This window comes from Podarcis erhardii (assembly GCF_964252035.2).
Source record: "Podarcis erhardii genome assembly, chromosome: 1".
In the NCBI taxonomy this organism is placed as follows: Eukaryota; Metazoa; Chordata; class Lepidosauria; order Squamata; family Lacertidae; genus Podarcis; species Podarcis erhardii.
In genome coordinates this window covers 79,870,178-79,884,739 of record NC_138497.1, presented here as the reverse complement: position 1 = coordinate 79,884,739, position 14,562 = coordinate 79,870,178, and the positions used below count along the sequence as shown (strand labels likewise).

Sequence of the window (14,562 nt, the reverse complement as noted above, 5' to 3'; positions counted from 1 at the left end):
AGACATATTTGTACAAGCATTAAAAAAAGATGCTCCAAACACCTGAAAAAAATGGAGGAGAGTAGTGGCACTAAAACACAGGTGGGGAACTTGTGAGTGGAGAGTTGCCTTAGTTGAGTTGCTTTAAAAGAATGAAAACATATATTCGTTAACTAAAGCAGTCTTAGCCACTTGCCAAAATACCGTATTTTTCGCTCTATAACACGCACCCGACCATAACATGCACATAGTTTTTAGAGGAGGAAAACAAAAAACAAAAAATATTCTAAACGAAACAGTGGATGTATGATTTTTGTGGTTCATGCTGTGGCCACAGACATGTGATCTGACGGTGAGTTTGGGGTAGCCCAATGCAAAAATCCTGAGGATCCATGTGGATCCATGCTTTGTAACCACGTTTTTGAACCACTGCGGCCCCAGGCAACAGTGGGTGCGTGATTTTTTGGGTGCAAGCTGTAGCCATGGACATGCTATGTGATCTGATGGTGAATTTGGGGTGACCCAGTGCAAAAATCCTGAGGATCCATGTGGATCCGTGCTTTGTAACCAGGCTCTCTGTCCCTCTCTTCTCCCCACTCAGTGGCTCTTCTCCCGCTTTGCTGTTTCAAAGCGAGCAAAGCGAGCCACCGAGGAGGGAAGGAAGGGGAACCATGGATCCTCTGCTCACGACTTCAGAGCTTGTAGGGCAGCGGCTGAAGAAGGAGCAAAAAGGGTTTTCTCCTGTGTGTGTTTCTTGTGGCTGATTAGCTGCTCTCCCTGTGCAAAGGTCAGAGGGGGCAGGGTTTCTGTTGAGGTAGGTGATTAGCTGTGTGAGGAGCTTATCAGAGCTTGTAGGGCAGCGGCGCGCGCCTAGCGGCGCACACAATTTGATCTATCTTTAGATTTAGGGGAGCTAGTCTCAAACGTTTGTTGGGGAAGACCCAGGGTTTTTTTGGGGGGGAGTTACTTGTCCTGTCTGCACGCTTCTTATGATGGAGGACCACTGTAGCCAGCCCCAACGACATGTTCTCAAGATGGAGAGTGAGGGAACAGCTGCAGTCGCCTGCGGTTCCTGCACAATGTTTGCCATCTTGCCAAAGGTTGCAGGCAGCTTTACCTGCAGCAATTGCATGTTGATTGCCCTCTTAAAAGACAAAGTCCAGCAACTGGAGGAACGTGTGTCTACGCTCCAAAGAATTAGAGAGCTGGAGCTCTTCTTGGAAGCAACAGAGCACACCGTCTCCACCAAGGAGGAGACAGGGGACTCCCCTGAGAAGGAGGCTAGTTCACCAACACAGGAGCCAAATATATGGAGAAACGTGACTCAAAGAAGTAGGAGGCCCAGGGTTCGCTCTGATTGTTTAGAAATACACAATCGCTTTGAGGTCCTCTCCCCTAGCATGGAAGACGAAGAGCAGACTCCATTTGAGGATCTCTCCCTCGTTACAGTTGATCAGGTATATGAAGACGAGCAGCAAAGTCAGTCCTCAGGGAATGTGCAGGCGACCTTGGAACGGACAGATCACGGAAGAACCCCGACCAAACCTAAGAGGAGGCGTGTAGTGGTGATAGGGGATTCCCTACTGAGGGGAACAGAAGCAGTGATCTGTGGGCCTGACAAGATGTCTCGGGAAGTGTGCTGTCTCCCCGGGGCTAAGATCCAAGATGTAACTGAATGACTGCAAGGAATCATAAAACCCACTGACAAATACCCCTTCCTCTTGGTTCATGTGGGAACCAATGACACTGCAAGCAATAGCCTCCAGAAGATCAAAAGAGACTATGAGGCTCTGGGCAGGAAATTGAAGCAATTAAATGCACAAATTGTCATCTCATCTGTCCTCCCAGTTGAACGACGTGGCCCAGGGAGAGAGAGAAAAATAGTGGAAGTGAACAGCTGGCTTCGCAAATGGTGTAAACAGGAACGGTTTGGATTCTTAGATCACGGACTGCAGTTTCTTGAAGATGGACTTCTGGCAAGCGATGGGCTGCACCTCACAACAGTTGGGAGGAATGTTTTTGCCAAAAATCTCAGAAACCTCATCAGGAGGGCTTTAAACTGACTAATGTGGGGGAGGAAGACAGTGCTCCTGAAGGTAGGAGTCTATCAATTGATGAAGATGATCATCCAAATGTCATAGACCAAATGGAGCAAACAGCACGCAGACCCAGTGGTGGGAGGAAAAAATCCTTAAGTAAGAGTCACGGGGGAATGATTAATGGACTTCAATGTCTGTACACTAATGCGCAAAGCATGGGTAATAAACAAGATGAGCTTGAGCTCTTGGTACAGCAAACTAAATATGACATAATAGGCATCACTGAAACCTGGTGGGATAAGTCCCACGACTGGAATGTAATAATGGAGGGTTACAATCTATTTCAGAGAAACAGACCAGACAAGAAAGGAGGAGGAGTGGCGTTATATGTCAGGGATGTGTATACCTGTGAAGAGATCCAAGATTTAGAACCTCAAAGCCAAAGTGAGAGCATTTGGGTCAAAATTAAGGGAGAAAAGAATAACAGGGACCTCATTGTAGGAGTTTACTATAGATCCCCAAGCCAAACGGAGGACATAGATGATGCCTTCCTGGAACAGATGGCCAAGCATGCAAAAGGAAGGGAGATAGTAGTAATGGGGGACTTCAATTACCCGGATATTTGCTGGATGTCAAACTCAGCCAAGAGCATAAGGTCAAACAGATTCCTCACTGGCCTTGCAGACAACTTCATTGTCCAGAAAATGGGAGAAGCAACAAGAGGAACAGCCATTTTAGATCTGGTCCTAACCAATGTTGATGACCTGGTTAGTGGGGTAGAAGTGGAAGGATCATTAGGCGCGAGTGATCATGCTCTTCTGAAGTTTACTATACAGCGGAAAGGAGCAGCCAAGCATACTAGGACTCAATTTCTTGACTTTAGGAAAGCCGACTTTATAAAACTTAGGGAAGTGCTGGGTGAGATCCCATGGACAGTAATATTAAAAGGAAAGGGAGTTCATGATGGCTGGGAGTTTGTTAAGAGGGAGATAGTAAAAGCACAACTTCAGGCAATACCAATGAGACGGAAACATGGAAGGTGCCTAAAGAAGCCAGGGTGGCTATCTAAAGAACTTTTAACTGAGTTAAGATTTAAAAAGGATGTGTACAAAAAATGGAAAAGGGGGGAAACCACCAAAGAGGAATTCAAACAAATAGCCAGCACGTGTAGACACAAAGTCAGAAAAGCTAATGCACAGAATGAACTCAGGCTTGCTAGAGAGGTTAAAAGCAACAAAAAAGGCTTTTATGGGTATGTTCGTAGCAAAAGGAAGAACAAAGAAACAGTGGGGTCGCTCAGAGGAGAAGATGGTGAAATGCAAACAGGGGACACAGAAAGGGCTGAACTCCTCAATGCCTTCTTTGCCTCAGTCTTCTCCGATAAAGAAAACAATGCCCGACCTGAAGAATTTGGAGCAAATGATTCAGCAGAGGAAACTCAGCCCAGAATAACTAAGGAGATAGTACAAGAATACTTGGCTAGTTTAGATGTATTCAAGTCTCCAGGGCCAGATGAACTGCATCCAAGAGTATTAAAAGAACTGGCAGATGTGATCTCAGAACCACTGGCAGTCATCTTTGAGAATTCCTGGAGAACAGGCGAAGTCCCGGCAGACTGGAGGAGGGCAAATGTTGTCCCTATTTTCAAAAAGGGGAAAAGAGAGGACCCAAATAATTACCGCCCAGTCAGTCTGACATCAATACCAGGGAAGATTCTGGAGCAGATCATTAAGCAAACAGTCTTTGAGCACCTAGAAAGGAATGCTGTGATCACCAATAGTCAGCATGGATTTCTGAAAAATAAGTCATGTCAGACTAACCTGATCTCGTTTTTTGACAGAATTACAAGCCTGGTAGATGAAGGGAATGCAGTGGATGTAGCCTACCTTGATTTCAGCAAGGCATTTGACAAGGTGCCCCATGATATTCTTGTAAAGAAGCTGGTAAAATGCGGTCTTGACTATGCTACCACTCAGTGGATTTGTAACTGGCTGACTGACCGAACCCAAAGGGTGCTCATCAATGGTTCCTCTTCATCCTGGAGAAGAGTGACTAGTGGGGTGCCACAGGGTTCTGTCTTGGGCCCGGTCTTATTCAACATCTTTATCAACGACTTGGATGATGGACTCAAGGGCATCCTGATCAAATTTGCAGATGACACCAAACTAGGAGGGGTGGCTAACACCCCAGAGGACAGGATCACACTTCAAAACGACCTTGACAGATTAGAGAACTGGGCCAAAACAAACAAGATGTATTTTAATAGGGAGAAATGTAAAGTATTGCACTTGGGCAAAAAAAATGATAGGCACAAATACAAGATGGGTGACACCTGGTTTGACAGCAGTACATGTGAAAAGGATCTAGGAGTCTTGGTTGACCACAAACTTGACATGAGCCAACAGTGTGACGCGGCAGCTAAAAAAGCCAATGCAATTCTGGGCTGCATCAATAGGAGTATAGCATCTAGATCAAGGGAAGTAATAGTGCCACTGTATTCTGCTCTGGTCAGACCTCACCTGGAGTACTGTGTCCAGTTCTGGGCACCACAGTTCAAGAAGGACACTGACAAACTGGAACGTGTCCAGAGGAGGGCAACCAAAATGGTCAAAGGCCTAGAAACGATGCCTTATGAAGAACGGCTAAGGGAGCTGGGCATGTTTAGCCTGGAGAAGAGGAGGTTAAGGGGTGATATGATAGCCATGTTCAAATATATAAAAGGATGTCACATAGAGGAGGGAGAAAGGTTGTTTTCTGCTGCTCCAGAGAAGTGGACACAGAGCAATGGTTCCAAACTACAAGAAAAAAGATTCCACCTAAACATTAGGAAGAACTTCCTGACAGTAAGAGCTGTTCGACAGTGGAATTTGCTGCCAAGGAGTGTGGTGGAGTCTCCTTCTTTGGAGATCTTTAAGCAGAGGCTTGACAACCATATGCCAGGAGTGCTCTGATGGTGTTTCCTGCTTGGCAGGGGGTTGGACTCGATGGCCCTTGTGGTCTCTTCCAACTCTATGATTCTATGATTCTATGACTGCAGCAGATCCCCCCGCCATCCGTAGGCATTTGCTCCATAACACGCACAGACATTTCCCCTTACTTTCTAGGAGGAAAAAAGTGAGTGTTATGGAGCAAAAAATACGGTACCTTCAGCTGGCATGCAAAAAAAATGGGTCATCCAGCAATTCATTAATGGCATTTATGTGATCAGCTAAGAGCAATGGAACCCTAATTCCTTTAGTCTCTGGTGAATCTCCTCAGTACCTGATCACCCCACCCCCAGAATCTTGAATTGGGGGAAGCCAGCTCTCCCTTGTATCACATCCCTAAAATTCCCGTACACAGAGGGGAATTTGATCATCAGCTCACTAGAATTTGTCAACAGTTTAGAAAGGTAGGACAAGAGCTGAGAATTGAGCCCTTCTCACCAGGATGGTTTCTTGGGAGCCTGGGACATTCCTTGTGAGGGAGATTCCTTGGTCCTAACTAGGGATGACAGAGAGATTTGATTGAGTTATAATTTCTGACCTGAACTTTCTGAAACACCACCGTCCTTCAAAATTGACACTTCTCCAAATATGCAGTATACTTTGGTCAAATAATGTGTGCAAAAATACATAATGCTGTGGTTAAGTTTGCATAAAAATGCATATCTGGAGGGAGGAAATAACATAAAAAGGCAATGTCTTACAGCATATTGCTTTGCAAAAGAATGTATATTGGGCAGAATTGATTGATTTCCCTTTTTGGTGTGAAATTGGATTTACCTTCGTATGGTCATTATTTTCCTTCTCCACTGATTTTGTATCTTTCTGTTATTTAAAAGTGAAGTTTTGTAAGCCACCTTGATCATTTTTCCTGAAGAGCAGGCTTCTAAGGAAACATTCAGGATTGCATTGTTAATGTTGTTGTTTTTATGAAGCAGCTGTCTTGATATCTGTATTCTCAAATTCACTCTATGATAATGTAAGTTGAGATATCTTTAGGATCTTACTATTTTCTTACTATTAGCTTCTCTTCTTAATTACCTTGTCTTAAATGTTTTAGGTTTATGAATATTCATGAAGTAAAGACCTATTGGGAAAGCAAAGGAGTGCTGGTAAAGTTGAAGAAATTGCTATCTGATTGGGTTTACAGCGTGAAAGAGGAAACATTTAAGGCACCAAAGTTAGTGTTTATTAATGTTTGCTTAAATATGGTTGATAGAAAAGGTAGTGTGCTTACACAGTAAAATTATATAGACATACACACTCATTTGCTAAGATTAGTAATCAAAATATTGAGCATAGTTGTTGAGGTTTGCTGGGGTTTGGCCACAAGGAATCAAGTTTCCAGTTCTGTGGAGAGCTGACTTGGTCTAGAGGTGAGAAGTTCAGTTCCAGGCAGTTAATCAAGTCCCAAAATGACAAGCAGCGTTCTGAAGGACCAAAAGCAAGTAATAGCAAGTTCCAAAATCAGCAAGTAAGATCAGAGAGCTAAGGCTTGCAAATAATCAGTGCGAAAGTCAGCTGTGTGGGGAAGGGAGGAGTTGCCTTCTCCAGACATGATCCTGCCCAGAGAGGCACATTATTCAAAGTGAAGAGCAAGCTCTGAAGCTTGGATTTTATAAGGCAAGGGAGTGCTAAAGTCTGATGGTGGTGCTTATATTGTAACCCTGATAGATACCTTTGGATGCACAATTCAGGTTGCAGGAATGCAGCCGTAGTGGCACAGGAGGTTAGGCTCGGGAGGTGGGGGCGGCATGGCTGAGTGCTGGGAGCCCTGAGTCTAGATTTCTCTTGACAGGGGTTCATATCCCTGTGTGTGCAGGTGGAGATCAGTATAGAGCTCAATTGAGTCTTCTTTCCAGCCAGTGTTCTGGCCCAGTTCTGAGCATAGGAGCTGTCAGCATTCTCTGCTGACTCCCTACTCTTTAGTCAGGGAAAGGGGGCTGAGGCTGAGGAGACATTGATGACAGTGATGGGTAGAAGATTGGATGCAGAATTCTACTTCTGACTTTGCCAGCATCACGTTTCTTTGGAGCAAGGTCAGTGTTGGCAAGAAAGAAAAGAATACAAGTGTGTTGTTGTACTGTTCTTCCTCTGATACCTCTGGATACCCCCTTATTTGAGAAGTGAGTGAGTGTCTCAAACAGCCCATACAATTATGTATAGTTCTGTTGGGAAATCCCCCATTTCTAATGGGGAGGGGTGCCCAGTTTTAGGAAAGGAAGAGGAGCAGGACTCTTTTGCACACTTTTTCATTCTTCTCATTTAGCTTCACAAGACTCCTTAGCACCTCTAGTTGTTGCTAGATTCCTGCCTGTCTATGGGTCTTATCATACATTTTTAAATAGTCTAATTACCCATGTATGGTATGAACAAGTAAATATAATTTAGTGGTCAGAATTTTCTAAATGATTTGGTAACTAATCAAAGCTCAAAATTTTATTCTCCTCCCTCCCCAGAAACAAGTTTTTAAGAATGTGCCACCATATGGTATTCATGGATGAATTTGAATATATAAGTACCATGATGACATTTTTGAACTGTGTCCCTATCGTTCTTCACTTTATACCAAAGTATTCTTCAACATTTATTCTAGAACTAAAAGTGTGCAACTACTATTATCTGGCTTTGTATATAATGGAAGCATTATTTAAGGTACTGGCTATTCAAAGTATTGCAATATTTGTATTAACTGTATTTTTAATTATTGACTTTGTTGTTGTTGTTTAGTCGTTTAGTCGTGTCCGACTCTTCGTGACCCCATGGACCAGAGCACGCCAGGCACTTCTGTCTTCCACTGCCTCCCACAGTTTGGTCAGACTCATGCTTGTAGCTTCGACAACACTATCCAACCATCTCGTCCTCTGTCGTCCCCTTCTCCTTGTGCCCTCCATCTTTCCCAACATCAGGGTCTTTTCCAGGGAGTCTTCTCTTCTCATGAGGTAGCCAAAGTATTGGAGCCTCAGCTTCACGATCTGTCCTTCCAGTGGACATATAATCATTATTGACTTACATTTTTACAATATGGAATTTGAATTTACTTGACCAACAGTGTGAAATTGAAACTCTTGTTTCTTGGAAATATCACACCCTGCTCATTCTTTTTCTTCAGTTAATGTTCTGATTCTTGCTGTGGCTTAAAAGAAACAACTATAGTTGTGTTGACTGAGAGTTGATCCCGCTCCTCTCTTGATCACCTCCTGCAAGATCACAGAGATGTCTGTGTATGAGGAGACCTCCATATTGACAGTCCCTTTTCCCATACACTCGAGTTGTGTGCAAAGCTGCCTGTGAACATTATTGCAGTCAGTGGAGCTCACGCCCTCCCCATTAATTCTATTTGGTTAGGTTTATAGAATTGTGTTGTGTCTATGCTTTATGTTTGAAAACTTAGGAATAACTTTCCTCTGCTGTTGCCTCTACAGCAATTTAGAGAAGTACATAAAGGTTAACCGTAGACCTATTCTCCATGAATTTATTTAATCCCCTTTTAAGGTGGTCTAAGGTTGTGGCCATCTAAAAATCTTGTGGCAGTGAATACCGTACATTAATGTGGAGAGCACATCAGTGCTAGGTGAAACCAGAAGTCTACCATCCTGTTTCCCACAGTGGCCAACCTTGTGAACTTGTGCAGGGCCTGAAGATACTAGGCTCTCCAATTGTTGCTTCCCACTAGTAACTGGTAATGGTACTGGTTTGGAGAGATTTTTTTGAAGCCCTTGTAAGTTCTCTGGGGGTTTCATTATGCTGAATAATTTGGCGTATTGCAAATTTGTCCACATCATGACTTATTCCATGTCTTTTGTGAACCAATTAAAAACACCAGTCCCCAATACAGAACGTTTTGAGGCTCCTCTTCTTACTACTAGTAATTGTTTTTATTATGTAAGGTGCTTTGGGAGCCCTGTGAATTGAGGAGTAAAATGCTTAATACACACAATGTTTGATGTCAATTAAATATTTGTTTTAAACAGGCTTTTGCAATGGGGAGGACCTACATCTTTTACCACTGGAACCAGTTTGATCTTATAATCATAGTAGTAGGAGTTGTAGATGTCATGATTATTAACCTCTTTAAAACACTCAGTACAACGTATCATATGATTAATACTATCAGGATCTTTCGGTTTATTCGTGTTTTAAGAATTCTGCGGCTCTTTAAGGTAAAAAAAATTGATCATTTTTTCAGTAATGTGTTATGCTTTGTTAGTAGAAAACTATATTTTCTTCTGTGGTTCAGGAATTGGGTATTTTTTTGGGTGGGGGGAGAACCTTCTGTTGACAGACAGGACTTCTAGAAAAAATGACATCGTTGGGAGGGGCTTTTCTTCAATTCCTATGAATGACTTCACTCAATTCCTAAGCTGCCTTGAGTCCATGTCAGGAAAAAAGGCAGGGTATAAATAAATATAATAATAATAATAATAATAATAATAATAATAATAATAATAATAATAATAATTCCCAGAGCAATCCTGCTTCACTAGAATGTAGCAGGCACTTGGCATGAGTTGTAGCTGAGCGTTTGTGACATTGTTTAAAAGCAGCTTATTGAATTTCTGGAAGATATGGTCCTATGGTCCTGGCTGGGTAATGTTGAAGGAGCTGTAATGGTCTGGTATGACCATTAACTGTGCAATACATGATATATGTATATTTTAATACATTATGTATTTCAGCTTGTGATACCTAGAACGATTTATTTATTGGAGAAGCAAATAAACAGACAGCTCACTTTCCGGTATGATATCGCTAAAGGATATGTTCAAGGTGAAGAAGATACAAATTGTTTAATTGGACAGATTGCTGGCCATGAGAGAGTTTATCAAGTGAGTACATGACTTCACATTTTAAGCAGAAAATTACATCACTTGTGATACCATTCCTTAAAGCAGGGACGAGGAACCTGTGGAACCAGATGGACTACAGCTTCCATCATACCTACCCATTGGCCATACTGACTGGCGTGTTGGAGTGCAACAGTATCTGAAGAGCCACAGGTTCCCATTTTCTGCTTTAAAGAGTCAATAATATATTTTGAGAAGAACTCTTCACAAGGGGATTACATGCTATTTTGTACTTGTAAAAAGCTCAGAGCACACAGAAGTAGTTCAGGCTAGTAGAATCTAAAAAAAATATGAATGTAACAAGATCAAGATAAGAGAACTGAACCTTAACGAAACAGCTTGGTTTCCGTCAAGCAACCACATTAATTTTAAGTACCATAGGATGATGCCCTCTGAAGTAGTAGAGAGGACAGCCCCAAATAATGTGGACTGCTCAAAACTAAAGAAATAAATATCTTCCATTTAAATGCCCTTTTCCAAAGTTAAAGAAAAAATGGCTCCCTCCAATGGAACTCAGTTCAGATATAACACTTAGTTGTTAGGAAATGGAATCATGCCACAGATTTCTCCCCTCCCCATATCTCACTGAAATGAACCAGCATTGCCTGGTGAGTATTGTAAACCATGGTTTGTATTCTAGCTGGAATCTGCTTTATAGTTGTCTTTATTTTAAGTGCTTTAAGCATGTAGGTTGTGGGCAAGAATAAAATCATACTTAAAAAATAAGTACAGAAATACATATGTACTATTAAAAATTGGTATAATTATTCATTAGTGGCTATAGATATGTAATTACCTTTCAAGGAAACTCGAGTTCTGCTTAACATATAAGGTGTATTTTCTCCCTTTTTACAGGAAATACATAGAATATTGGAAATGAACAAACAAGAGGCTATGAAAGAGTTAGGTAGGAATTTAATGAGGTATACAGTGGTGCCTCGGGTTACAGATGCTTCAGGTTACAGACTCTGCTAACCCAAAAATTGTACCTCGGGTTAAGAACTTTGCTTCAGGATGAAAACAGAAATCGTGCTCCGGCGGCGCAGCGGCAGCAGGAGGCCCCATTAGCTAAAGTGGTGCTTCAGGTTAAGAACAGTTTCAGGTTAAGAACAGACCTCCAGAACGAATTAAGTTCTTAACCCGAGGTACCACTGTACATACAAATTGTTCTGGGTAGTTCTTGAGAAATAATTTATACTTATTTAATTCCAATTTCCAAAACTTATAAAATTCTGAGGAAAATTTAAAGTCCTAAGATATTGTATTTATTATTAAGACTGCTCCTGCTCCTCTTGAATTCAGGAAACAGGCAGGGTTTTTTTTGAAATGGGGTTACTTACAGCATAAGTAAACAGCAAAGGGGATCATTGTGGCAAACAGTATTTTCAGGCAAGAAATGTTTGATCCCAACTCAACTGAAAGAAAATTGTTTAGGTAACTAATATTTTAATTTGTTTTAGGGTTAATGCAGCGTGATTATCCAGAGATTGTCACAGGCGTGAAAACCAAACAAGCAGTCCAAACAGTGCTAAACACAGCTTCTGAAACTCTAAAGTTTATGATATCGGGAGGAATTGTTGACAAAACTGAAGGTGCTGAACTACATAAGGTAATTTTTAAAATCCACACCTATGTATATATCTGTGCCTAACTATAACTGTATCACCATATCTTTCATTAGTAGATTAATGTCCTACTTTTTGACTAGAGTCTCCAAAGCAGCTAGGAAAACCCTCCTGGAGCACTGCTAAAACAGCCCCACTAGAGCAGGAGCTGCAACAAAAGTTCCTTTCCACAGTGCAGTTGCTGTAAGTTGACTCTGTTGCAATTGGCATAGGACTGACTGTGTATACATGTGTATACAACTTACACGTATATTATGAGAAAGCAGAAAGTAACAGTGAAAAACAAGTCAGGCAGAGTATACTTGTACATTATAAAATACACAGTTGAGATCAAAATGGAGTCAGGGCTCAGGACTAGCATCCTTTCCCATCAGCTACATGACAAAGAAAAAAGACTGAGCTCTGAGCATGGAGGAGGTAGTAAGGATTATTTTCCCATTGTTACTTTTCTTGCTAGGGCAAGCAAAGGATGTGACCTCGCAGAATGCCCTCTCTAGGAATTTACAGGGGGGAACTCCATGTGTCTTAACCCTTTGCTTACTTAGCAACACATGACATTTTATTTTCGCTGCAATCATTTCCCACAGTTCTGGACTAGTTTCTGTAGATTGTAAGATTACTTTTCTTCTTTAGATGATTCTAATTAAAAAACAACAGCTTGCAACACTTCCATCTACAATTGCACCTCCTACTGCACAAGAACTTCTGCGTAATGTCATTTGGCTACAGAATGACAAAAAACAGGTAGAATACATTCAGGTAAGCATTGTCGTAAAACATATTTCTATGCTTAAAAATAGTCTGTGTCTTATTTATACAAGGCCCCAAGAATGTAGATCCTTCATTCCATGGGAGATTTCCGATCCTGCTCCACTCATCAGGAGCTACCTGGCTGAGAATCCGAGACCAGGGAGAAGAGTCGGTGGAAGAAGATTGGAAGAAATTTAAAGTTTATTTACAGAAACATTGTAAAATTAAGGAATGTTAGAAAGAGGCTGGAATGAAGTTATGTGGCTTTAGCAGAAATATTATAAAGGACTAAGTAAAAATAGACTGTTAATGGATGAAAGGAGGAAAGGTAAAGTTACATTATATTAAGATAAATTACAGGATAAAAATTGGGAAGGATGGAAAGGATTTGTTGAAATAGCTAACCGAACTAGAATACAAAAAAGGGAGGTGTGAGGAGGTCAAGGAAACAAGCAAACGAAAGATAAGTTATGGGAAGGTTTGTTGTGTTTTTTCTTTTTTTTCTTTTTTTTTGGTCTTTTTAAAATTGTTTTTATTTTTCTATTTTTCTGTTTTTTTACAAGTTTGTGTTTAACTTGGTGTGTTTTCTTTTTCTTTTTGTAACCTTTAAAACCTTAATAAATATTATTTTTAAATAAAAGGAGCTACCTGGCTGACTGGCCAGCCAGCCTTGCATCCGTGCATTGAATTTGTCATCTGAATATGATCTGTTATCTCAGAATCCAAGGCTCGTCAGCCCACTCTTTTTACTCTTACTGCACAATTACTACTCCTTGATTTTGATGTGTAATATTTTTCATTTGTCCGGTGCAGTCAGATTGTACACAGAGAGAGCTTATACATTCAGATTCAAAGGAATGTAATGCATCATTATGTGTGTCAACCAACATTTATTTCCAAAACCCATCCCTATTCATTGCTTTCTACAACCTCACCTCCCATCTTCTGAAAACTGCTGCTGCTTTAACAACAAAAAAATCATTTTTTCTTCATTCTCCCTTCCTGTGATACCCTGGCCTTACAAAGATAGAATATCTCCATGTGAGATGACCACTTTTTCTATTTTTCCCATTGGAATCTCCTACCCTGACCAGCGTGCTGGGAGCTCCTGTCCCCACCCATCTCTCTTTTCTATTTTTTTAATTTTTTAAATAATAATATTTATTAAATTTTTAACCAAAAAAAAATTACAAAATAGTAACACACAAAAAAATACAAAAATACAAAAACCAGAATTTAACATAAAAATAAAAAAATAAAAACTAAAAATCCCTCTTTTATGATATCTTACATTCATTTACTTATTTTCGTGACTTCCTCACGCCTCCCTTTTTTGTATTCCATTTAAGAATTTATTCAGCAAATTCATAACCTCATATTTTACCCTTAATTATCTTCACATATTCTAACTTCAAATTTCCATCTGATATCCATCCCTTCTTGCATATTCTTATTTTACCTTATTACTAGAACCACTTCATTTCATTCCAACGTCATTAACATTCAATAATTTTACAGTGTTTCTGTAGATAGATTTTGAATTTCTTCCAATCTTCTTCCACCGACTCTTCTCCCTGGTCTCGGATTCTGCCGGTCATTTCAGCCAATTCCATATAGTCCATTACTTGCATCTGCCATTCTTCCAGAGTGGGTAGGTCTTGTGTCTTCCAATGCTTTGCGATGAGTATTCTTGCTGCCTGTCCCCACCCATCTCTCATGAATGTGTGATTTTCTTATATGTATGAATTTACTCCCTATGTTTGACTATGTGTTTGGAACCCTGCCCTGGGATAAGGGGAGCTGTTTTTGAGGGGTAATTTTTGAATGGGTAACATGACACCCTTCTCCAATGTCTCATCTTATCAAAATGACAATCTTCTGGTGATTTTTTTTGTTTTAAAATGCTTAGAATTTTTTATGCATATTTGTGTATACTGTCTAATTTGTCCCTGAGTTTTTCACTTATATAAATATGTCAGTATTTCTGTTTAACCTTTAATCAATGTGAACATTTTGTAGGCTTTGTATTTCAATTATCTATTTGTTATTTGACATATTAATGAATAATGATGAATAGGATTTCAAGATGTCTAACTTTCTGAACCCAAATGTTGGTTAATTTTTCACTGCCTCAAACCAGATACTGTTGTCTCTCTCAAGTGTTATGTTTCCATTTCTCAAAACATCTTTGTCGTAGATTTGCAAAGTTTTGATCAGTTTCCTATAGATTGGAAAACACAATGAATGACTACTATTAATGACATTTACAAGTTATGCATTTCCAGACACCATAAAACTACCATGCACATTTAAACTGTCTCTTTTACATATCTCACCT

The 14,562-nt window shown here is 40.5% G+C and overlaps 1 protein-coding gene and 1 long non-coding RNA gene across 6 annotated transcripts in view; one reads left to right on the top strand and one right to left on the bottom strand.

The window, feature by feature from the left end:
- LOC309331385 (solute carrier family 9 member C1-like) overlaps positions 1–14,562 on the top strand; it is a 58,746-nt gene that overhangs the window by 28,567 nt on the left and 15,617 nt on the right. For all 5 annotated transcript variants that reach the window (XM_081843594.1, XM_081843591.1, XM_081843592.1 and 2 more), the window contains 7 exons: positions 6,063–6,182; positions 7,462–7,657; positions 8,977–9,165; positions 9,682–9,831; positions 10,705–10,756; positions 11,310–11,458; positions 12,108–12,233. In XM_081843594.1, the coding sequence (XP_081699720.1) occupies positions 6,063–6,182; positions 7,462–7,657; positions 8,977–9,165; positions 9,682–9,831; positions 10,705–10,756; positions 11,310–11,458; positions 12,108–12,233 (982 nt within the window). The remainder of the gene's footprint in view (positions 1–6,062; positions 6,183–7,461; positions 7,658–8,976; positions 9,166–9,681; positions 9,832–10,704; positions 10,757–11,309; positions 11,459–12,107; positions 12,234–14,562) is intronic.
- On the bottom strand, positions 12,257–14,365 carry LOC309331546. Its single transcript, XR_014151892.1, has 3 exons — positions 13,922–14,365; positions 12,873–13,332; positions 12,257–12,362 (listed from the first exon to the last, which is right to left on the bottom strand). It is a non-coding gene; the product is annotated as an uncharacterized lncRNA (long non-coding RNA).